At 31.7% G+C, this 27,535-nt stretch overlaps 1 protein-coding gene across 1 annotated transcript; it reads right to left on the bottom strand.

Moving 5' to 3' along the window:
- Positions 1 to 2,020: 2,020 nt before the first annotated feature.
- On the bottom strand, positions 2,021 to 26,881 carry Urm1 (Ubiquitin-related modifier 1). Its single transcript, XM_035351687.2, has 5 exons — positions 26,609 to 26,881; positions 17,433 to 17,503; positions 12,733 to 12,814; positions 8,048 to 8,096; positions 2,021 to 2,271 (listed from the first exon to the last, which is right to left on the bottom strand). Exons 1-5 carry the CDS (start codon positions 26,629 to 26,631, stop codon positions 2,203 to 2,205), a joined length of 294 nt encoding a protein of 97 aa, XP_035207578.1. The 5' UTR covers positions 26,632 to 26,881; the 3' UTR covers positions 2,021 to 2,202.
- Positions 26,882 to 27,535: the final 654 nt, after the last annotated feature.

Below are 27,535 nucleotides of genomic sequence, written 5' to 3'. Positions count from 1 at the left end.
TCTTGGAGTTGGAGCCTTTTCTATAGAGGTTGCCAAGGTATTTCGCGGTACATATTGCCAGAAAAGACCAGTTTCATCACCATTGTAAATTTGTTCTAGAGATAATTGTTCACTAGTAATGAGTTCAATGAATTCATCTGCAAATTGTTCAGTAGCTGAAGCTTTTTCACCTGAAATTTTTAATTGTCTTATACCATGGCGATTTTTTAAATTTGGTTAACCAACCTGTCGAATATGTGCACTCGGTGTTTAAATTCATTTCTTCATGAAATATTTTGGCTTGAGCCATTGGAGAATACCGACTAACTTGTCGGTCATTGTGGAGTGGAAAAGTACAATTTAATTTGTGCAGCCTTTGAGGAGATAATTGATTCTTTGAGTAGAATAAAAAACAAAGAAGTAAAAGGATATGATTGACTCATCAATGGCAGCATTGGACCCATCAATGGCAAGCCCTCGCAGCGACGCCGTCTGACCCATTCAATCATCACTTTGTCATGATTGTCACTTTTAGCATAACAAACCCTTTTTCTGTTATTAATTGCAAGTGGGGTGCAGAATCCACAAAAAATTCAAAAAGTTCCTTTTTCTTTTTGCTTATGTCATATACAGTTGACTTTTCAATGTCATATGGCTTGCATAATTTTGAATTTGATTTGATTTGCCTTTATCCAACTTTTGCAGCAATTCCACTTTTTGTTTGATGGACATCGAAAAATGTTTTAGCTTTGTAGATCCTTTGGCAGCTTCAGAATTGAAAACTCGTTTTGACATAATCGGAAGTTCAAGCTTAATTTTTATAAAATTGCTCTAACAGTCTGCAAAAAATAATAAGCCGGGTCCAAGTAGAAGATTAAGGAACAGCACAATCTGCAACATCAACTGAAATGCTTTAGAATCTGTAAAGATAATTTTAGCCTAGCTTATACCGTCCATTATACATTAAATGTGCATGCGTAAAGCATACAAAAAAAAAAAGTTTGTGGCTTTGAGGTCCAGATTACGGACTTTGTACTGTATAACTATTATGATAAAACTATTACTTTTTCTTATCATACTACATTTCATAGTCTTAAAAATAAAACTATAAAATGCACGGCTAGGTGTTCAGTTAATTGCTCTTATACTGGCAAGAATAAGATATAAGAAAAATACAACGGATGGCTGCATTACAAAAGCATACTACATAGGGGAAATGTAATGCTCTTTCTTCCCCTTAAAATGGCAAATTCATTCAATAAAATTTTTTTATTGGTTGCATGTTTATATCCAATGGATTCGTATTAAAATTGTTTTGAATTAATGAATTCGTATTAAACTGTGTTGCACCAGTGGCAAAAGAATTCTGAATACTGGTAGTTCGATCTGAGTTTTGATCCCAGACAAATGGACTGACTGCATGAATACAAGCCAGTTTTCCTTAAAAAATCCTCCATGAAGGAAGGCATCCCTCTTATGTCTCCTCCCATGTTAGGCCATATTTAAGTAATACCAAACCAAAACAATTGCCAGTAACCACATATAGCAAGTGAACATATAAAATGCAGCTAATGGGACACCAGGCATTGACATTTTGAAAACCCTTCGCCTTTGTGTAATAATAGACTCATTTTTAAAAGGGTGTATCTACCAACCTCTTTGATAGAGATACGAGATGCAATCTCCAGGACATCATGATAAGCAGTTACCTTGCCATCTTTGCCGCAAAAAGGTAGAAAAAGACATTGCCTACAAGTTTGTACTGGACACTGTAATTTGTTAAGCTAAAGCTACAATGACCGTTCTCCTTCATACATGATAGCAAAATTATCAGTATGCAAATGTATTAAAATGATTTCTCTAATCTAAATTTCTCTTACTATCTCCAAGTCCAATAATTTGCTACATATATAGCGTATATGTAGCTGGAATGATTGATATCACAGAAAAGTGATAATTTAGTATTCTATAGAAAGGAAATAACATATATTCGATTCCACAGTTAATACTAATGAGGACTTAAAAATATGAAACACACAACTTTAAAAAAGGTTAAATTTTATTCAAAACAAAATAAAAATTTAAAGTATAAAATGACTGATTGTAATGTAACTGCTATGTTACATTATGCTTTGATGAATGTTTAAAAAAATAGAGAATAGAAATTTGATCAAATTTTCATAAGATTCAAAATTTCACATTCACATTACATGAGTTACACATTCAGCCGCCATGAAGTGTTGATATAAAATGAATAGTATCTTCTGGTTGAACTTCATAATCCAATTCACCCTAAAATGACCAAAACAATAAATGAAATAGTGACAAATTTATTGAAAACTTGTGACAAATGAGTATTAAAAATTATCCTAGCAATATAAAAGTAAACCCTTAGCTTATACAGGCAAAGATGAAAAAGATATATAACAGATTTTTTGTACAAACAATTTCTACTATTATTTTCATTCAGCTAATTATAACTGATTTATTTATATTATAAAAACTTTGTATTTCTCTATGCTGTGAATTAAGTAAACATTTGTAATACATTTAAATAAGAAAGGAATAATTGCTACCTTTCAGGACACTATCCTTTTCTAGATTAATAGTTTAATTTACAATACAATAGGCCTTTTATTGTTCTGTTTAAGAAGTCAGATATTAAAAGCTTTTTTCTTCATTGTATCTGTGTATTATTAACTTGAACAAATTTTTAATCATACTTTCTTCTAAAACTCAGCTAGGATCTATACTACAAAGTAGGGGGAAAATATTTCAGACAGTAAGGTCAGTCAGTACTATAACTCGTTTTATTAATACATTGAGCTTCCGATAATCCATTCTGCAGATTTTGAGAAACATCTACTGATGAGAAATTACGATTTTCATGACATGCCAGGTATAACACATTATTGTCTTGCATGGCATTTCACTTCACTGCCATTTTATTCTTTATAACTATTAGTAAATAAATAAAATTTAGTATACTTTAAACAACAATCTGTTAGATTTTCAAAAATTTCAGTGTAAATTCTAAGCAAATATACTAAGGCAAGCGGAATAAGTAAATTATGTTTAAACTTTAAAAGACGGGTGGCCTAAGAATTGGCCAGAGCTGCAGTGCCGAAATATCAGCCAGTGAATTCCCCTCCCGCCATCCTTCAGGGTGCGGAGATAGTCATTGTCTGAATAACCTCCCTTGCCACTTATGCGAGATGACCTTAACGCCTCCCATCTGCGGGGTTTCGTAAATTCCCTCAGCAGTGAAATCTTAGCAATTTTACATTAGTATTAATTTCACCAACTTTTCAGTGTCATTAAAAATGTATTTTTTTCTTTATATTTCCCTTTTATTGTAATTTTTGTATTTAATATTACAGTTTGAAACATGCAAAATGCAATGGAGTGCAATGCAATGAAAATATAATCAATAAAATCTGTTTTTAAATTAAAGGAAAATAACTTTAAAAAAAACGCTAAAGGATTAATATAAGAAAAATACAATGGGATTTGTTTGATATATAAATATAAGCTGTTACACAATGCTTGGAAACAAATAAAAGCGAACTGCCGATTTATACGAGAAACAAATAGTTAAACGTCATTTTCGAGTATAAATTTAAAATGTTAATTAGTACTAAACTAAATTCAATTTGGAAACAAATAAAAACTGAATAAACTATGAACTGATTGTAGGTGTGCATTTGCTGCTAAGGCGTATTTTCATTATGACGCAATGTCAAAAGTTAATATTCCAACATACAACAATTATTTAGCTACGAAATCTCACCATAATATGTTTCCCTAGTTTAAGGAAAAGAAACAGCAGAAAAGAGAACAAATTCAACAAATTCTTTTATATTATTCCCTAAGTCTCTTATCTGAAAATTAACAAAGGCAACCTACAGGAAAAGTTGCAAAAGAGTAATAGTTTCCCTTTACAATGGCAGCTAAAAGGGGGATGGAAATGCATTTGGATTTCCCGTCTTTTTAAGTGAAACCTTTCCAAACTGCCCCGTCTCTTAAAGGTTAAGACATAAACTAAGAAGTGTGTTTGTTCAGATTATTATTATTATGTGTATGCTGTATTTATACACGATAATATATACATTTTTTATGGCAACTCCAGAACCTTAAAAGACGTAGTAGAGTAGGTATATTTTAAGCTTTTTATGTATAAAATTCCAAAAATTAAATGCATTTCCAGCCTTGAATTTTAAGATGGAAAACTTCGAGATTTTTTTAAAGCAATTTACAGTTTTTGACTCTCTGAATTGCCTTGCCGAGTACTGGAAAGAAAAATTTAACACTATTTTATGACTAAAAAAGAAAGGGAAGAGAGACCAGATCTTTAATATTGCAATATACAAAATTTCAGCCAATTAAATGATGAAAGCAGTAGAGTTTTAAAGCAGTAAAGTTTAAATACCGAGATATTCTAGATGCAGTGACTGACATATCAAAAGAACGTAATAGAAAAAGCAATGAAAATGAAGGCACAATGGCCAAGCAATGGAATATGTACACAAGTTGTTAGATTGTATGGGTGAATAAATGTATTTTAGTTTAATGGCATCACGTCTTTGCACAATATTTGAGTAACTGTTCGAAAATAAATGACATGGCTGCCTACCTCTTCTTCCTCCAAAAAATAAAAATGAAAAATTGTTGGAAAATTTATTATTATTTAAATTAAAGCTTATTTATTGTTTGTTTAAAATTTCTGATGAGTTCATTTTTTCAGCACTAGTGCATTAATTACAGTTTTAGAGGGCCATTTTTGGAATGCTCCATTTTGGTTATGCAACATAACACATATGTATTAATAAGAATAACTGAGAATTCAATATAATGTTGAAGTATAAAAAAAAGAACTGTATATTCAGAAGATAAAAAGTGGGGAAATACTTTCACTAAAGGTCTTTGAAAAATGTTCTAATTAAAAGGTGAAACAGAAATTTCTAATAGAAATATTTTATTTCATATGCATGTAACTGAAATGTTACATACATTCTTTACAGTACACATTAGTTCTATTTGAAATTTTCAGTTTCAAATTTAAGAGGCAGTATTACATTTATTTTGGATATATCCCTAGATATCAGCCCTACAGCACTTTTTGTGCCCTTTTGTAATCACACTTTGAACCTTGTCGTAAACTATGGTGAGAACAACAATTTATTAAGTGCAAACTTATTAGATATATATATATTTCGTTTTGAATTTTAAAATAATAAGTAGTGTTCAGCAATATATTTGGTATCCAGTGCATTTAGTATGTTATTTCACTTCGCTTGCAGTGTTACTTTTATATAACATGTTGCTGTTGATTAATGCTCAATTGTCTGACCTATAGTCAGCCCAAGTCCACAAAATTCCTCGTGGCAAGGAGCGCAAAATAGGCCTGTCGTTGGCAACATCCTTCACCACCTTACCTTGATTTAGCTCAGTTTCACCCCCAATTTTGATGGAGAACGCCCTGGGGGGAATGGACCAAGTGTCTTCCACCGCTCTTCTTCTACCACCAACCATTCGAGAGGACTTTCACCTCGCACTTGCATATTTAGAGTGCCCCCATGATGCACGAACATTATACATTTACAAACATCTATGTCTTCTCCTGGATTCGAAACCAAGCCCTTCGGCATGGCAGTCAGCAACGCTAACCATTATACCGGTGCTTTGTGCGGCTTTTAATAACATAAATGTTATAAATGTTCAATAAATATGTTTAAGTGTGGGTTTTAACAAAGCATAAAATGTTTGCATATTTAGACAAAAGATAAACTTTTTGTTTTTTAATTAAATTTTTATAAATATCGTTACTACATAAAGGGGCTCACTAGACTCAATTACAACGTCGTCAATTAGGCTTGGTGCGGGTCTGTAAACATATTAAGACAATACTTCTAGTAACAGAAGTAAAACATTTAAATATTATATTTTCATTGTTTTTCAGAAAATTCTCCAAAAAGTAAAAGCTTATTGCAAACTCTCTGTAAAATGCATCCATCACATGTTAATACCATGAAGACATTTGTCTGGAATCTTCTAGATTTGTGGGTCTGTAAATCTTGCCTTAAAATCCTTCTAAACTTTGTAAGTTGCAGTGTCTAAAGTCCTAAAGAAAAATTACTCCTACTAATTCTGCAAGAGCAAAAAGGCTGAAATACTTTTAAAAAAATCAGAGGAAAAAGTATAAAATTAATTTTATAGAGAAAACTGATACATATTGATTCAACTACATGGGAAAAACTCTCACCATGAAAAAATTACAATAAAGGCAGTTTTAATTAATTACATAGCTATTTTCCTTTTGCTAAAAATTATTCCATTAATTGTGCTAAAGCGGAAAGCATTTATTACCTTGTTTATTTTTCAGATTCCAAACATCGATCCAAAATCGAAAGTAATGTCACTTTATATGATAGCGAAAAATAAAAATGTTTAATTTTAATGTTATTTCTTGGACACAATTTCAACATATTAGCATTATTTTAATGAAATTGATCAATTTTATAATATTTTTAAAAAATATCATCGAAAAATTCCCAGATTTGCGATTTAAAAAAAAAATTATCTTAAATTTGCCAAAATGTTGTAAGTTGCCAAATTTGGAACCGTTTGATAAAGAATTCACATTCCCAAACGTGAAAAGTTGTTTAAGAGCTCTTCATTAGAAAAAATGAAATAATATTGAAATGCTTATGTTTCACTTCTTGCTCAGAAACATGAGTATCTCACCATTTATATTAGAAATAGGAATAAATTATAGCCCATAAACCTATTCAGCCATTCAAAACATATTTGTCAATGAATTGCCAAAAACATTTGTCCGAAACGCTAATTCACATTCAAACTGGCAGTCGTTAAAACAGACAGAAATTTTGGATGATTAAAATTAAGGACCTCCTGCCGAATTTGATTGAAATTAAGGACTTTTAAGGACCGTACGAACCCTGATTATATGCTGATGTGAGATTATATGTTGTATTTAATATTCTGTTCTAAAATATACTTTCAAAATGCAGCATGTGAAGATATGCATTGTATGAATAAAAAACCTTTTTTGAAATCTAAATTAAAATTATTATATTTTTATGTTACCAAAAAATAACAAATATCCCATTAACATTTACACCATCATTTAATTAAAATTGTTTGTGTAGTTGATAGTACCTTCTAACAGAATAACTATATTGGGATCACATTTTCTTTGGTTTAGAAGTTTATTAACTTGTCTGTATTTTAATTTTTATTACTAAATTAAATTACTTTTTCCCCTAAATATAGTTTTTAATTATGAACATTTTCAAATCAAAACGTTTTCTGTGATACTGAATTAGTTTCCTGTGGTGGACAGACCAATTACATACACCTCTGTAAGTATTATCCTGGTATTTAGCACCTTTAAGCACATGAATTAATAAAAAATTTACCTTTCATATTTTAAACAATAAATGTTGCCTCATATTTTAAATTTCTTAATTTCAAAAAACAAAAGTGCTATTCATAAGCCAGAATCGGCTAAGTAACAGTCTAGATTTATATTATTGCAAATAATTTATATAGAAATGTTACTTCGTGAATAATACAGAAATTTTCAAATGCAGGTATTTAAATTCAAACCAGTTTAACCTTCAAATTATTTACATTTTTTACTATTTAATTTTGACTATGATATTATAAAGTAGGCCCTTTCATGATTAACAGCATTTTATATACACATTTTAATTTATAAGAGCACAGCTCAAATTATACAGAAATGAAACAATGATTACAATATGTTAACTCCTGTTAGGTTACTTACTAAGCAAAATAAAATTACTTTTAAGTAAGAAATATAAAATATTATATCAGTGATATAAAGAATTGAAAAGAGAACTGATCTTAGTATTTTAGTTTTTCTACTATTTCATGATGCATATTAAGAATTACTAATTAAATAATTATTAATTTACAACTAATAAATACTAATTTGCTAAAAGAAAAAACAGCATGCAAAAGGTAACTTAATTTTTCTCTTTCATATTTGGAAATTATAAAACTGTTAAGGGGAAAAACTTACAAGAAGTTCCCAATCAGAATCATTAACGAGTACAAGTATCCCAGGTCGCCTAAAAAAAAAAAGTTTCATTAATTTTTTTTGCCGCTTCCAGGATAAGATTTTTGAAACAATAAAAGATTAAATTTTACAACAATTCTCTCATTTAATATGAAGAATAAAAGAATGGGGAATTTTTTCTTCACTGTTTTAAACATTTTCTTTATGTTTATTTTACATACTAGAAAAAATTTCTTTTAAATGAATTAATCCTTATTATGCAAGTTCTCTAGTTAGATATTTGTTGTTAAAAAACAATACCAATTATTTACTTTTGTTTATTCAACTTCTGGTTCATTAAAAATTAAATTATCATCACAAAAGAAATGCACAATAAATATACAAGATAAAAAATATATAAATCAAAATTATAATTTCAATTAGTGAAAACTCCTTAATTCCCTCTCTTTATTCTAAAACTTGCAATAACTTTTAGATCACTACATCTTGCATGGCCTGCAAAACGCTGATGATGTAGCTAATTGAGAACTTGAACTCAAAATTTTGAGAACTAAAATCTTTCTAACCTAAACCGAAACCTTCCTCTCGCTGAGCTTCCATATTGGATAATTGTACACTCAGCTTCCACCTTTACTGCCCCTTCAATGCTGTGCTCTCCTCCTAGCACAATAGCTGACAGTTAAAGTTCTGAAAACAGGCACAATTAGACTTCCAAGTAAACTGTGGCCACAAAAGTCAATTGAAATAAAAATGAATATTTAATATTATTCAGCTGCCAAGTTTCCTAATCACTATGGATTCAACATTTTAGCCTACTACACAATCAGAATTCTTCCTCTTCAATATGGATCTACTACATTCTAAGCTATCTACATACTTTGCAATCTGCATTTCTATGTCTCGATGTTCCTACATCAGTTACTTCTCTAAATTGTTTTCATTTTATTTGAAAAAATAGAAAAACATATAGTAGCAATGTTGATGGCATAGCAGGTAGAATTCAAAGAAAACAATAGATCATGCTGAAGAGGAAGAATCCTGATTGCGTAGTATGCTAAAATGTTGAATCTGTAGCAATTGGGAAACTTGGCAGCCGGGTAATATTAAGTATTCATTTTTATTTCGATTGACATTTGTGGCCACAAGTTACTTGGCACTCTAATCATGCCTATTACCAGAACATTTACATTTTTGATATTGACTGTGCGATTGGAAGAGAGCACAGTGTCGATGCGGCAGCAAAGATAAAAGTTAAGTTTGCAATTAGCCAGTATAGAAGGTCACCAAGAGGGAGGTTTTGGTTAGAAAGTTTTCAGTTTAAGCTCAACTGTCATATATGGCCTGGGTTACATGTGGTTACCAAATGTGGCGATATTTTATGTTGGATGGTTTCAACAAAATTCGTGGATTTTGTTTGTATGGCAACCTTTTTTACATGGAAAGTTTTGCGAGGAATGTGATTGTATTTCATCGTGGTGGTTGTTTGGTTACATGTTGAATAATGGCATATAGTTCCATGAAGGAATTTGTGTAGATATATCAGCCATGCGTTTTAAAGTGTAAAGCTTGTGTTCACTTTCAAGTTCAATAAAATATGTTGTTGGAGTTATTAATGGGAACTACTCTTATATGTACCCTCAGGTCACCAAATTTCTTGCCAAACATTTTTGGCGAGAAACTCCACGCTGCCATATTACTATCTAAATTTTGTGTCTACATTTCGAACTTTAAGCCTAAAATGTCTCCAAAAACATAGTTTTCGCATACACAAAAACTCCGTTTTGAACACACAACTTAAGCTAAAAATCCAAAACAAAAACAAAAAATTTAGATAGCAAAAACGTAAAGTTTCTAACCAAAAATATTTGACAAGAATGCTTGTACACAGCGGTATGTTTTAACTTGAAAAAAATCTATGAATTGCACAATCTAGGCAACGAACAAATCTATGAACTACACACACCTCACTTTAATAAATTAACATAACAACAATAAATTTCAAAGAATACCATGTACACAGCGTTCTGTTTCAACTTAAAAAAATATCTATGAATTGCACAATCTAGGCACTATGCACTAATCAACAAAATAAACTAAAATAAATTTCAAACAATTAAAAAAAACAACAATAACGACAGAAATTCATACTAAAAAAACAATGAACAAGAATAAAATAAACAAGAATTCCACAAAATAAGAACAAGAATAAAATAAAACGCACATACCATGAATGAATGCTTTTTCGAACAGCAGAAATACCAATACAGCCAGACACACTATCCAGAAAATTCCTACACTCACAAATAAATGTTCAAAACCTTCTTTTCCCAAATCCTTGTAAGATTTCCATCCATCCGAAAAACTAGTTGTACCAGGTTCACTCCACTCTTTAATACACTGCATCAACGTTTCCCTACTTCTATCATGCACAGCCACTAAAAATATTCCTTTTCATGACTTCAATTCATCAACTTCCACCACTTTTATCTTTCCCCTTATCTTTTCAGACACAGAGCAGACTTGTTAACAACTCCAACATTGTACTTTTTAATACTACATTTCCTTTGCACACAATCTAAAATACGCAACTGAAATCTTCCCACCATGTCTCTCATTGCAACATATGCCATTTCAAAACACACGCGACACGAACCCACGAGCAATTAAACTACTCCAGCAAAAGACTTTTCAACGTCAACAGGGTTGCCATACAACACGCAATCGCACCAAAAGCCATCACAGAACACACATTACCACATTTGGTGATATTAGGGCGCATAAGAGTACAGCCTATTAATGAAGCATTTGATCATGGTTAGCTTCATGCCGACAAAAGTGTAATTTTTGCACTTTTTATGGGATACAGTTTTTTTTTTAAGGCGAACTAGTCTGATATGAAGATTTGGAAGAAAAATTGTGTTTCTGATAAATTTGTGTGGATTTGCAGAAAAATTGTTGAGGGTAAAAAATGTAGTTTTCAACGAAGTTTGAGGTTTGGATCCTTGTTTTCCTGCAGTAAGTTGATTTTAGAAGAAATTTCTATTGTAATGTTTGAAATTTTGAATTATTAAAAGACGTCTGACATAGCTAAATTGTGGCATTTTGGTTCACATACTTTGTGTGACTGACGTAGTCTTATTAATGAAAGTATATTATTTTATATATGTGATATGTCTGTTCTTACACAAGTTTTTGTTTGAAATTAATATTTTGCTTTTTTAGAGAACTATTTTGAATGGTAAGTGAATTTACTTTTTTTATTGTTTTAATTTTGTAGAGATATTTTAATTGTTGCATTGCTTTAATTTTGTGATGTTATTTTAGTTTAAATTTGTCATTAAACATTTTTGGTGAGCAACTTCATGCTGATCTAAATTTTTTGTTTTAATTTTGGACTTTTAGTGCAAATAGTGTGCAAAAACCACATTTTAGGCTTTGAATGCAATAAGTTTGAAATGTAAACAAAAATTTAGATAAGTAAAATTGTGGAGTTTCTTGGCAAAACTTTTTCGCCAACTTGCTCCATATATGACAATAGTTCCCAGTTTTCAAATCAAGTTCCCAATTAGCTATGTCATCAGTATTGCGAAGGCCACGCAAGATGGATTGATCTAAAGGTGATGCAATCCAGAGAAGTTAGTACTATTTTTAGAATACAGAGGGGGAATTAAGGGGTTACTTCTTAGTTTAAATTATAATTTTGATTTACATATTTTTTATATATTGCTTGTAGAGCAATTTTTCCATCTGTTGCTTTTCCATTTACTATTTTAAATACTTTAAAGAAATTTTTCTAATAAATGCTTTCCTAAACTTTTAATTTTTCCATTGCTTTTAAATATTATGACTTTGTAAATTTAATTTATGTGGACTTCAAATTGTAATTCTTAGCTTTCTTAATTTTGCTTTGAAATATAGGAATTATAATAGTATTCCCCTTTCATTCTTATGATTATATACAGAGAGAGCTATATATATACATGATGCATAAAAAATGAGAACTGAATTATTTTCATAATAAAAAATAAATATTTATTCATACATATGACATGTAATGTAAACAGGAACTGTTAATATTCTATAATCTATAACCTGAATTTTGACTAACCACAAAACAGCAGGAAATCATAAAAATATTTATGTACATTTTTAGATCTTTTAATTAATTATACTAATGGTATAAATATTAATACAAATTCTTGCTATCAAAATGCAATTAAGACATACATACTGTTTGTAAATAATGTCAATTATACTGATAAAAATGTACTTTCATAATTTGGAAGACAAATATACTATAGTCGATCAAAATTACTACAGTACATCAAAACACTACAGTGCATCAAAACACATACTACAGTACATCAAAACACATACGCACAAAAAGAAGGGAGTAAATATAAAACCCTGCAGGTAATTTTCTTCAAAAAGTCAAAATGGCATCTCTTTTAAGTGTTAAAAAGTGTCATTGCAATTTGTCCTCATTATCAGATTTTAGGCTCTGCTTTAAACAGCTCAAAGATGTTTTAATCTTGGCTTAAATTACTTCCCAATAGTGAAATGAATAATAATTTTTACTAATGAATAAATGAAGTCTAGTTTTAGAAACATTTTAAGGTAAGACTAGCTCACAGTTAAATCTTAAACATATACATCCAGAAATATAATAAAACACAACTAATACTTACACTGTGTCTCCTTGGACAAATAATTCAGGTCTTTCTTGCAACAAATTATCTTTTAGATGAGCTATTAGAGATTTGATGGTCCCTAGAAAATTTAATTAAACATTGTTTATGTCTTGCTGAATGTAGTAAAAATAAATGTCAAATGCATTTTTATTTGAAATTTTGAAAATCTCCATTTTCAAAGATATTTTTCAGTTAAAATTCATATTGATTGAAAGTACAGTGAAACCTCGAGATACGAGTTTAATTCATTCCAGCATTGAGCTCGTATAGCGAATTTTTTGTATCTAGAAACAAATTTTCCCACTGAAAATAATTGAAATCCAGTTAATCCGTTCCACACCCCCAAAAATATCAACATGAAAATCAATTTTTCTAATAAATAACACTGGTAAATAATACAACCGTAATTTACCTTTATAATAGCTTCCGATACTAACCCTTTAACTGCTTCTCGTTAACACCAACAACAGCTCCTCAACATCTTCTAGGAGTTTCGATAATGCATGGAAGTAACGGTAACTCCTTTGGCTACATCAAGTTTCTTAATTTCTTCATACGTCTTCAGAATAGTGCAGATCATATTCCCAACGTAGGTGATAACGCCCCCTTATGGGCGTTTGAGGTTTTCAGTGGGGTGGTAAAAGACCCAGAGAAAATTAAGGGACGTTGATATGGCACGGAGAGGCATGGGAAGATTAAACACATATAGTCTAAAAAAGACTTGAAAATCACGCTGATAATTCATTTCTATCACGTGTGCGAAAATTCACATACACTGAGAAAATAATTCCTCAGTGAAAACACTGAGGAATCATTGTGCAATTATCTGCAGACTTGTCAATTTTCAATTCAGCCAAATGTGTCAACTTTACCAACCAATGAAGCATTGTTATTGTCATACTTGTGATTCATCAAAGATGAAAAAGTGTGTAAAGAAATGTTGTTTGCTACCAATTTGGAAACAGATATAAAAGGAGAAAACATATTTGATACACTGGAAAAGTTTTTTGACGAAAAGGAAATTCCTTTTAATAATATTTTGTCAGTTGCTACGGATGGCGCACCGGCTATGACAGGGCATCACAAAAGCTTCATAGCATGCTTAAAAATTAAGTTCCTGACGTTCTTGCTGTGCATTGCATAATTCACTGACAGCATTTGTTTGCTAAAAATTTGAGCAAACTTCTCCATAAATCACTGCAATATGTTATAAGAGCAGTTAATAAAATCAGGAGCAAATCGTTAATTGACAGATTATTTAGCCAGCTTTGCATTGCAAATGATGAAGATTTCAACCGATTGCTGCCTCACACAGAGGTGTGCTGGAAACTGGCCTAGCAAACAAAGACACAGAATTGTGTGACAATCTCCTCACATAAAAGAACGATTTTGCATACTTAAGCACACCTGTATAAATTGTTTAATGATGTCAATCTCCAACTTCAAGGCAACAATTTAAACTTGATTAAGACTAAAAATAGCTTTGCTGCTTTTGTGTCCAAACTGCTATTGTATAAAAGAAATATAGGCAGACATGAATTCAATAACTTCCCATGTTTATCAGCAGTATCATTCAAGCACAACGACTTGCTTGTTTACTGTCTACACTTGGAAAACCTCTACAATGACTTCAAGGAACGATTCCAGGACATTTTAAACATGGACATACTAGACTGGGTTTTGGATCCCTTTTTTTCAATGTCAACACAGCAGGATCAACTCAGTTAGAAGAAAGAGAAATCGGCTCTATGTTACTGAACGTGTCAACTTACAACTGTTTTTAAGTAAAATCGAGCCTGATATTAACAAGCTCATTAAAATGCATCAAATTCAGCCTTCCCATAAGGCTGAATTTTGAAATTTAATGCCTTTAAATTTTAATAAAAATACTTTTTAATATAATTAAGTATGTGTTTTGATTGTTCTCTGAAACTGTTAATTTATTTATTTAGAAAGCAATAGTTTATTATGAATTACTTCGTATCATCAAAACCCCTGCCTGTCCTTATAACAGGTATTTTATTCTTCTTTTTTAAATAAAGAAGAAATTCAGTAGCGTTTCAATTCCAACAATATTCTATTTAGTAATTTAGATTTATTAGTAATTTTTTTTTATTTAATTCTTTTTTCACCATGCATTGTATGCACTCTTATTTCTCTGGAGTGAGACGGGGGCAATATTGAAATATTCACTAGAAAAATGGACACCAGTTCATAAAAGGTTGGGAACCTAGAGTGTAGATCGCCGATGTCAAAAGACCATCACTCTTACACCACGCTTATGTTTATCTATCATTTCTTTCGTAATTTCAACAGCCATGGCTTCCTTATTTTTCTTTGCAGCACTATCTGCGGCAACACTCTTCTTGGGAGGCATCGTGAAATAATTATTTTCACGTAAAAAATAATAAACAATTAACTCACAAGTACACAAACACATAGATCAAAGAACATTGAGCGATTTGACGAGGGAATTCCCCCGAGTCGAGCTGGATCAGGAAATAGTGCTATGCAGACAAATAGCCTGGCTCATTGCTCGTTACTCGAGTCAATGTTCATATTTAGAGACAAAATTTTTGCTCATACTTTCCTCATATCTCGAATTTCTCGTATATAGAGGAGCTTGTATCTCAAGGTTCCACTGTATCACATTTAAAAAGAAGATTTACATAAAATGTGAAAACATGGAAGCATTTCTCAGTGCAATGATTTACACAAAGTAAATAAATACAAATTAAAAATATGAACTAATGACAAACATTAATAGTTTCAAATAATAGCTCCAACTTTTACATTTTTAATGACAGGAGACACTACCAAGTTAACAACAAGTTTATACATTCATGTTTAAGGAAACTATCAACATAATAGACTGAAACCTGCAGGAAATGTGAAGCAGAGTGCAGCATGCAAATTATATACGTTAAAGTGAATGCACATGCTTGGACCCAGCAGCACCATTTAAATAACTATGTGATGGCTGTACACAAACCAGACAGGTAATATATTCTTGTAAATGAACTGAATACTGCTTTTGTAGTGGTAGCATTTTGGAACTGTAACCATTTATATGTATTATCATTAGTAATGTATGGCTCATGGTGTTACAATTTTAACAAACGAGTACATAAGCACCCACAATACTGATATAACAATAATTGCAACGTACAATATTGTCAAAAATGTTACTATCCTGCAATTTGTTTAAGATTAATTTCCATGTTACAGTGCAAAATTAATCATAAATAATGCTTTTAGAGGCATACAAAAGATTTCAAAGGTATATGAAATACAAGTTTTTGAATTAAAAAAGCAATTTCCACTTACATACAGGCATTTTTAGAAATCTCATATTCCTTAACACCAAATAACAGAAATATATTAAATATTGTGTTAAATTTATAAATGTATAGTCACTGTATATCATCAACATCAAAGACAGACAAACAAACAACATGGATCCGAGATGAAATCCGAGCTTACATGACTCTGGATGAGTAGGACTGTACATTCCTACTCACATGGGACATAACAGCAACATAAGCATGAAAACAGAGAAATGAAAAAAATCAGATGAGTCATAATTCTGGAAATGGAACTTGAAATTGTAACAAAACCAAACAATGAGTGACATTTCATCTGTATAGCAATAAAGAAACATGCATTTCTTATCGTATGCCAGCACAGCATTAGAGCACTATTAAAGAGATGCCATTATCATCTTCTATCATTCGTTTGCAAAAGGTTTTCTTGACGATGAAATATCAACACCTCAGAACATAATGTGGAACAAACAGTGGGTGTAATAATGTGGGATGCCAATGGCTCTCATAGGCAATCTTAAATGCATGCTTTCAACTCCTACATACTTTCAACAGCTACTGCTATATTAAGAATACTGTATAGCCATAATCTTCCTTTGGCACACTTGGTATATAGCAGCAAACTGATGTCTGACCACACGTTGCCCTGAATGTCCAAATCTTCACAGCACCCAGAATCTATTCTATAGCCTAGCCATTCACCAAAATATCTCCAACTGAACACGTATGTTATATGGTCACTTGAACACTGGCCTATCAGTCTTCTCTAACCACCAATATTAGTGAATTATGAATTTGAATAGAAGCAGCTTGATAGGAAGTATCCAAGAATATATCTAAGGCCTCTGTGATTTTAAAGGCAGCAATACACAGAAGCTCCACATCTGACAATTTTATAAATTACTGCTTTTGTAGTGGTAGTATTTTGGAACTGTAATCATTTATATGTATTATCATTAGTAATGTATGGCATGATATAATGCTCATGGTGTTACAATTTTAACAAACGAGTACATAAGCACCCACAATACTGATATACCAATAATTGCAAATTACAATATTGTCGAAAATGCTACTATTCTGCAATTTGTTTAAGATTAATTTCCATGTTACAGTGCAAAATTAATCATGAATAATGTTTTTAGAGGCATACAAAAGATTTCAAAGGTATATGAAATACAATTTTTTGAATTAAAAAAGCAATTTCCACTTACATACAGGCATTTTTAGAAATCTCATATTCCTTAAGACCAAATAACAGAAATATATTAAATATTGTGTTAAATTTATAAATGTATAGTCTTTAAAGTATTATATATAAACATATATTAAACATTGAGCGATTATAGAAAGCGATTGTAGAAATTATAATACATTTCGCATTTTCACTTGGAAGTGCAACTCTGTAATTCTTTTTATTCTTGAATAGTAATTCCAAGCCACCACTAAAAATTAGAAAATATTATATAATTAGTAAATATCAGTCAGAGACTTAAAATTTTAATAATAATACATAATAATCTGAAAGTTAAACTGATTCATATTATTACCATCTGCAGATAAATTATCTTAAAACTTGATGAATTCTAGAAAGAAAAATTTTTATCACTACTGGATAATAATACTACAATAAAAAATTCACTGAGTGATCAATAACATTCAGATATCCTCTAGTAAATAGCGGATTTGCCTGTTCATGAAACTGCACCCTAAAATGGATATAGCATGAGCCAATCAAATTTGGTTGATGGCAAAGTTTGAAACATGAATAGGATACATCAGTTCAGTAATTTGAAAGAAAAGTAATCCATTGCTGCCATCAAGGAAAACATATTCACGAAATTTCAACAATAAGAAAAGTAACATGTTCAACTGTGAAAAATATTACTGCATAGTAAATAGTTTATGAATTATATTAATTCAAATGAGATCTAATTGACATCATAGTTTGACAGACAGGATCAGTAGAATACTTTATAAAGAGTGACAGAAAACAATAGTGAATAAGTGGAAAACATCTGCAAACATAAACTTCCATGTATTTAATAACAGTGCATTTTTCTGCATATCAGCAACCATTTGTGCATATGGTTTCTTTATTTTTAGATGACTGATTAGGTTACTATTTAAGTTGCAACTTTACACCAAGAAGGTATATATATATGGTTGTCCCAAATTACTGCAGATTCCATTGGAAGCATAATGGTTTGCGCATGTTTTGCTCCTTCTGCAATGGAAAATTTAGTTTTATAGAAAATATATGTATCAGTATAAATACGGCACTGTTCTATTATGTCTGGACCAGATTCATATATCACCAAAAGCTGTTATCTGGTAAAAAATTTGAAGCATAAAAATATGTTTAAGATACGGTTACGTTGAAGAAAAATTCAAGGAGAAAAATAGCATAACAGATATATCTAAAATTAGATATTTTTAATGTAAATTATACAACTTTTCAAAGAAATCAGGGGGGAAAAAATTTCAGTTAGCAAATTAAGGCATGAAACATTAAGGCAACAAGGTATGAAACTACGGATATCATTTAAAATGTCTGAAATCATATATGTCTTGGGTACTTTCGCTGCAACTTAAACTCAAGTAAATAAGAATGCAATTAGTTATGGTCGTCAGTGCCACACTGCTGTTTGCTTTGCAATTTCACATATATTTACGATTAATGCAAAAATATTCAAATCCAACCTCTCTTAATTCTTCTGTATCATACCCTTTCCAGCAGTGTAAGTATATTACAGTACTATTAATAATACAGTCAAAAGTCGTTAATTCGGACACCCATAATCCGGACCTCAAAGCTACAAACTTTCTGCGCATGCGTCGTAAGACCTTTACGGCTGCGAATATGCGTGTGCCCATGCGCAAAATACGCTTACGAATGCGCGTTTAATGTATAATGGACGGTATAAGCTAAGCTAAAATTATCTAATTCAGTTAATGTTGCAGATTGTGTTGTTCCTTAATCTTCAAATTGGATTCAGCTTATTATTTTTTGCAGACTGTTAGAGCAATTTTATAAAAGTAAGCTTGAACTTTCGATTATGTCAAATAGAATTTCTGATATATATTTACGGTTGATCTTTACATTATGGTAACTTGGCGTTTTTTTGGCGAAAATTTGGCGACCAACTCTCCTACAGCAACCCTCTATTTTTTTTTTCCCGCCGCCATTTTGTCTTCACGAAGTAAAGACATGTTTCTTTTCTTTTTATCTACTGAACACTTCTTCCAACAATCTACTAGCCAAATTACACTTATGCTAGAAATTTTATCTAACAAAACTGCTTAATCATGACAAATCTTCACTGCAAAATTGGGAAAAACTGCACAATACCATACTCCTTACGCGTTTTTCAAAATAACACATACACATAAACCACGTACACGCCGACTTATTTTTACTTAAAAAAACATCCCAGAATTGCACAAAAATGGCATTGCGCACACTCTTCACTATATCCATGTACACTGCTTTTTTCTCATAAATTAGAAAAATTTCACGAAAATACATGACAATTTTCTCAATCTTTAAACCCGGTAAAAAGAACATATATGAAATTACCTGATCACGAAAAAGTATTTACCCTTTCCAAATATGAACATTTCCACATATAAAATAAATAAAATATCCAAAAACTTTTACCTCTAAATCATCTATTACATTATACACGTCATCAACGAATTCATACCACAAGCATTACAAATACTTAGTATCAAAAATTTAAATTATTTCCATGCACGTTTACTTCAACTTCAACGTGTACCAAATTCCTACAAACATTATATTCACAAAATAACTATAATTTAATTAAAATATCACTAAACCATGTACACGTCGACTTATTTTTACTTAAAAAAACATCCCAGAATTGCACAAAAATGGCATTGCGCACACTCTTCACTATATCCATGTACACTGCTTTTTTTCTCATAAATTAGAAAAATTTCACGAAAATACATGACAGTTTTCTCAATCTTTAAACCCGGTAAATAGAACATATATGAAATTACCCGATCGCGAAAAAGTATTTACCCTTTCCAAATATGAACATTTCCACATATAAAATAAATAAAATATCCAAAAACTTTTACCTCTAAATCATCTATTACATTATACACGTCACCAATGAATTCATACCGCAAGCATTACAAATACTTGGTATCAAATATTTAAATTATTTCCATGCACGTTTACTTCAACTTAAACGTATACCAAATTCCTACAAACATAAAATTCACAAAATAACTATCATTTAATTATAATATCACTAAACCATGTACACGTCGACTTATTTTTACTTAAAAAAAATCCCAGAATTGCACAAAAATGGCATTGCGCACACTCTTCACTATATCCATGTACACTGCTTTTTTCTCATAAATTAGAAAAATTTCACAAAAATACATGACAATTTTCTCAATCTTTAAACCCGGTAAAAAGAACATATATGAAATTACCTGATCACGAAAAAGTATTTACCCTTTCCAAATATGAACATTTCCACATATAAAATAAATAAAATATCCAAAAACTTTTACCTCTAAATCATCTATTACATTATACACATCACCAACGAATTCATACCGCAACTATTACAAATACTTAGTGTCAGATATTTAAATTATTTCCATGCACGTTTACTTCAACTAAAACGTATACCAAATTCCTATAAACATAAAATTCACAAAATAACTCATAAAATTCACAAAATAACTATCATTTAATTAAAATATAATTAAATTCAAAAACACTACTTAAAATATAAATGAGCACATACATTAAATTAATACATACATAAATAGCCATTTCGAATTCACTTTAGTTACGGCCATGGGATCCAAAAATTCACGAACACTGTTTCACACAACACAGAATAAAGCCAAATACAAAATTTCCAGATTTTTTCCCGATTTCCCCCCTTTTCCGATTAAAGAACCGTAATTCGTCCATTAATATCACATGACATATCCCATGATCTCTCATTTCCCTCACACAAAATAATGCGTAATCGGAACTGAGTACTGCTCACATTATTACCAAAGTCCCAGGTAGTAACCTTTATCGCCTCCAAAATGTCGCCAAACTACCAGTTACCATATTGTAAAGATCAACCGTATTTACTAATATGTAAAGGATCTAGAAAGCAAACGTATGTTTCGAAATCCATTAAACAAAAAGTGGAATTGCTGCAAAAAATGGATAAAGGCATATCCTTTGTTTATCTAAACTTTAACGTTTGTTTATCTAAACTTCGTTTATCTTTAACGCCGCGGCGCGCAATGAATTGGAAGTTGATCTGTCAGCACTATCCTTATCTTCAGGGCAGATGTTTTTATTTTATTTGGCTTATAATTCCTTACTAAATGTAGTATTTCATCTCGATATGCTCCGTCTTTGATATGATTTAAAACAAGTTCCTCGCCATTATAATTCGCTTCCGATAGCGAAGAAAGTGACAGAGGTTATTGAAAACGAAAAAATTTCGATTGACAAATTAGTCGGTATTCTCGACACAGCAATTATAGGAATTGAACAGCGGAACTTTGTAACTGAACAAGAAATTATGTCTGTTTATAGAATTAAAGAGAATGTATTATCACATAAAAAACGAAGCAACTTAAACAACTTACATTGAAATTAATGTTTAATAAAGTAAACAAATAAATACAGTCAAAAGTCGTTAATTCGGACACCCATAATTCGGAATGATCTATAATCCGGACCTCAAAACTAAAAACTTTCTGCGCATGCACCGCGTTGACACATGCGCATAGGCATTTACGCGTGCGCGTAAGACCTTTTACGGCTGCACATATGAGTGTGCGCAAGTGCAGAATACGTTTTCACGTGCGCGTTTTATGTATAATGGACGTATAAGCTAAAATTATCTAATTATCTATTTCAGTTAATGTTGATGATTGCGTTGTTCCTTAATTTTCGAATTGGATCCGGCTTATTATTTTTTGCAGACTGTAAGAGCAATTTTATAAAAGTAAGCTTAAACTTTCGATTATATCAAATAGAATTTCCGATATATATTTGTTAATATGTAAAAGATCTAAAGCGAAAGTATGTTTTGAAATTCGAAATCTGTTTATCAATTTCACGCTGCTCGGCGGGGGGAACGCGCCCGCGGGCACGTAATGAATTGGAAGTTGATCTGTCAACACTATCCTTATCTTCAGCGCAGATGTTTTTATTTTATTTGGCTTATAATTCCTTACCAAATGTAGTATTTCATCTCGATATGCTCCGTCTTTGATATGATTTAAAACAAGTTCCTCGTCATTATAATTCGCTTCCGATAGCGAAGAAAAGTGACAGAGGTTATTGAAAACGAAAAAATTTCGATCGACAAATTAGTCGGTGTTCTTGACACAGCAATTATAGGACTTGAACAGCGGAACTTTGTAACTGAACAAGAAATTATGTCTGTTTAATAGAATTAAAGAGAAAGTATTATCACATGAAACGAAGCAAAACTTAAACAACTTACATTGAAAGAAATGTTTATTTAAGTAAACAAATAAATATTAAGCTTTTTCTTTTTGCAAATTTTGATACCCTTTAGGTCATAACTGTTCTTTATTTCATAAATTACGGTTTCATATTTGTAATTTTAGAATTTCTGCATGCCATCTTACCAGATTTAAACCGATGATCTATAATCTGGAAAAATCGATAATGCGGAATCGCCGAAGTCCCGACGAGTCCGGATTAATGACTTTTGACTGTATATTCTTCAGTAACTTTAAGCAAAATTCTGGCAAGGTGGTTAGGCATAGGAACTGAAAAACACTCTTTTATTTTGCGGCAAATCCTGCTTCATGCCCACTAGGGCAGAAGCATATGACCAATATTGTTTTTTCAACACAAAAACAGATTTTCATCCAACTGCACCAATACTACCTGTGCCCCCTAGTTTAATTGATGGTTTAGCCATAAATGTAGGGCCACAGACTTTCCTTACACAATTATTCCATTCAACAACTGTGCAATGATTCTTATCAGATTGATAATGATAGAATTAAAGTTAATTCTAAACACCATGCATAGAGAAAAAACAATGTGCCATTTAAGAAACCGATCCTAGATCCTTCAAGCCAATTTCAAGAACATAATTCTCTTTTTTTTCTAGACATATCATATCTTCATTTTGGTGCTGCCTTTGAATTTGTAGAGCTGCATTTTATGGTTTTATGTGCACTTTCTATCAGAGTGAATAATCTCTTGTTCCTGAAGAAATTGTATGGAAGATGTTTTATCATTATGCAAGTCCCAAATTTTCATATCCGTGGTAAATACAATAACAAAAAAAAGTGACCATTACATCTTTAAAATTTGCATTCTCATTGCCAATTTTGAAAAAAACATTCTATTACTTAACAAAAAGCAAAAACAAAAAAAAAAAAAAAAAAAAAAAAAACTCAACACTATAATGACTTTAAAAATAAACACTGGAAACTTCATATGAACCAATCTCTTGGTGAGTTTAAGAAAACACTTGGCAACGACTCCGGTCCTGATAACAGAACTGTACCATAAATATTCCTAATAAAAACCTGAAACATCAGCAAGAAAATCTTGGTATGCAAAATACATTTAAGTAAGTAAAATACATTTAATCAGGATAACAATCCTAATTATACAGCCTTGAATGGTCACCTATGGTTCCTGTACAGCTGTTCTGAAGTTAATAAAACGTTCCCATATTCTACAGATTTAAATCCTACTGAATATATTTGGAGTGAAGTTGCAGAAAAGAATAACGGAACATGATATTTCTTTGAAAGCTCTATTTAAGCAGTTTTACACAGGACTGGAACAAAATAAAATATTTTTGCTAAAAAAAATTAGTTAAATCCACGCCAATGTACATGAAAAGTGTAATTTTTAACTAAAGGCTATCTAAAAAAAGCATCGGATGTCCCATTACTTTCATATTTTTATTAAATATAAACTGCAAAGTGTCCAAATACTAATGCAAATTAATTTTTAAAACTTTCTGAATACACTTTTTTTTTTTTTTTTTGTTTTTTTTTTTGTTTTAACCAAAAAAATTTTGAACTATTTCAAAAAGAAGCAGGTTTTCAAAAAACAGATGAGCTGATCTTTACTGTACTGGTACTTGGTTTTTTCTGAAAAAAATCGCCAAGCAGTATTGGTTGTTCATGAAATCTAGAAGTCCGCTGTGCTTTTTTTATATTAGCAAGCCTTTCATATGGACCTGGGTTTTTTGTTTTTACTATTCTTTTCAGCAGCTATTTCTGCTTGCATGTGCATGGTATGGTCTTGGATTTTGAACCTGCTATTATTTTGCTGTGGGTACCATCATTTGAGTATGTCTGAGGTAGGTAAGAGCATGAATGTTGATTAAGAGTGGATGAGCCAAAACGACAAAAAATATAATTGAATTGCTTACCTGGAGGATAGAGGAGATGGTTGTGGGAAGCCTAAACGCATGTATATGAAAAAAAGGTATGTTAAAAAATTGGCATTTCATTTATTGTCTCTGTGTGTTAATTTTTGTTAAAATATTTTATGTCAGGAAATATGCATTTTTGGTTATTACTTCCTCTCTGTGTGTTAAGACAGCAGCGAATTTTTTCTGGTTACCATGATAGTTTTAACTTTGTTTTAGCTTCCTGATTTAAGTAAAAATAGATCGATGTGTATATGGACAAAGTTAAGGCAGTGCGCAATGCCTAGTTTGTGCAAATCTCTGATGTTTTTTTAAGTGAAAATAGGTCAGTGTGTACATGGACACAGAGTTTGTGTAAGTCTTTGACTTCTTATTTTGATTTTGTGTAGCAGTCATCTTGAAAATGACGCCAATCCTTTTTCGCACCAATTTTGCCATCAAAAAAGAAATGATTTGTCAAGGGGTACTATAAAGTAAATTTTTACCTAAAGATGATCAATAATATATGCAAAAGAAAATCAAAATCCTTTTTGCTAACATTTAATACTTGATTTTCGAAAGAAAAATTAAAAACATGTGTCCAAAAATAAATGTGAGCCACTGTAAACCTTAATCCAATCATTCCACTTTTAAGACTGACAAAACAAAAGTACAAATAACAAATGTAGTAACCCTTAACATTTATGAAAACACATAAATATAACTCATACACAAAACATGAATATGAGAACGAGAACAGTTTCAAAACTTCATTTAAAATTAATTATTACATAACATTTGAAAATATACCATTTTTAGTCAAAACGTTTGATGATCAATATATATATATATCTGGGAAGACCATAGTATGGTTCTCGCAGACGAATGATGCAGCTCGTAAGAAATAAAGGTACTATTCGGTTTTAAGTGCCATAAAAAATCGCCAAACTATTGTTGTTGCCACTGCTGCGAAAAATTATTGCGGCAACCCTAACGCAAGAAAGGAACGATAATAGTAAATGACTATCTAAGATTGATGTTTTAATTTAGATGAAAGGTTTATTTCATATAATACTTTTTTATTATTATAATTTATATAAAAAAGGCTAAACATGACTGAATGGAAGTATAAGAGTAAATAACTATTTCAGATCATTATTATAATTTATATAAAAATTGCTAAACATAACTGAATGGATGCCTGCATCACTATTTTGCTACCGAGTTATTGCTAAAGCATAATTTCATCTCGTTGGTTGTTTGGCGCTTTTACGCATACACTTTCGCTGCAATTTTTTTACGGTCTTCAAAATGGAATAGTACCAAAATAAAATATATGTATGAAATTCAATTTCCAAAAGAAAGATTAATTAATTAACAAATACAATTATTATTACAAAGTATCAAACATTTCATTCCATTTGATACCTATATCATTACTTTTAAAATGATGCAAATATGGATTTGTGGCTTTTGGAAAATCTAGTTGCAGTTTTCGAACTTTCCTGAATTTCAACATGCGGATCTTACTGACACGAAGTTTGGCCTGGCTACCGCTGCTGGTCGGAAAACGTCTTTGACCGGTTGCACGCAACTTATCGCGGAGTTCTTTCGTGATGGAGAAGTGTGCAACCTCCTGCAAACCAGCGTAGTAGTTCTCGTCATTAGGGTCCCCCCTCGTCTTCTCAAGGCGAGGTTGAGAACTGAAAACTTTCACAGTGTATCTGTGACCAACTTGGCCCCCATGTCGTTGCTGGGCATTCAAAGTCATAATAATAAAAGTTGAAACATGGGACTTCTGAATCTGCGTCCTACGCAGAAAAAGCCTCTCGATGTCCACAAAGGCTTACCTCCCGGCGCTGATACCGTGGAAAACGTAGCGAGTTTTGAACCGCTACCGAAAGCACAAGATAATAATAAATCTGTGCATATGAAATAAATGAACGAGCCGAATTATTATTTAATAAAATTTACTTTCGAAATTTGAAAAAAACTGAACTCAAGCACCGTGTGCTTTTCATATATGCATCGAGTGTGAAATTAAAATTTTTACCTAAAAACCCATACCTAACAAAGATGAGTTTAATGTATTATGTATTGTATCTGATCTTTATATTCCCTTACACTTACCTAAAATTAACATTTATTTCCATTTCGATAAAATGAATATCTACAATCACAGCACCACAATAACATACAGAACGAATGTTTTTGAAGCAGAATATCTCTTGCGCTTTCTCCACAGGCAGACGAAATCAAAGTTGTACGTAAGTCTGTATCAATCTTGTTTCTTTAAGCAAGAAGAAAGGCTTGTCGAACGCCGTTTCCTCCAGTCCGTGAGGTGCAAAGTTCTGATGACAAGTGCGTAAGTAACTTTAGAGGAAAAACTCGTGGGTATTCTTTTTGCAATGCCTAAGTCTTTCTGCCCGTGGGAGTCTTTCTGCCGGCGAGAAATGAATTATGTCAGGTCTGAAGGAAAAAATTACGCACACAGATCGTATTTTATTCTCGAGTCTCAAATATGTAGAAAAATCTTTTTACTCGGCTTCTGATAACAATCTGGAAAAGAAAGAGAGAGGAGTAGTGTAGTAGGAGGTGTGTGGGGGAGGGAAGAGAGTCAGGTCTGCGCTCGGGGCGGCGAATGGGGGGTGAGGTCAGTGTCATTACAAGATGTAGCAGCGGGTGACAGACCGCAGAGTCAATTTAGTGTCAATGAGTCAATTAAGGTTCTAATGTGGGTAGGATGTCACATGGGTACCGATGTTTTTCACCGGGATGCGGGGAATGTCTGAAGGCCGTATCCTCCTTGCGTGCGACGAGATCTCGATACAAGAGTGACGTCACATATGACGGGCTTTTCGTGCGGAGCGACAATTTTCAATCCTCCAGCACCGATCGAAACCATTTTGTGCGGCGTAGCGATCGTCTGGTTTTCAGCTGCTTATGTGCAACCGTTTAAAAATCTTGCGATCGAAAATTAATGGCGTCGGATGATGATTTGTCCTAAAAGACTAATTACACCCCTGGGGATTGGCGTACTTAGGGAACGGAAAAACA

This window comes from Stegodyphus dumicola, chromosome 8, assembly GCF_044657685.1.
Source record: "Stegodyphus dumicola isolate Sdum_Otavi_A_Nest chromosome 8, ASM4465768v1".
Classification (NCBI taxonomy): domain Eukaryota; kingdom Metazoa; phylum Arthropoda; class Arachnida; order Araneae; family Eresidae; genus Stegodyphus; species Stegodyphus dumicola.
The sequence above is the reverse complement of the archived record's forward strand: the minus strand, read 5'-3'. Positions and strand labels throughout refer to the sequence as shown.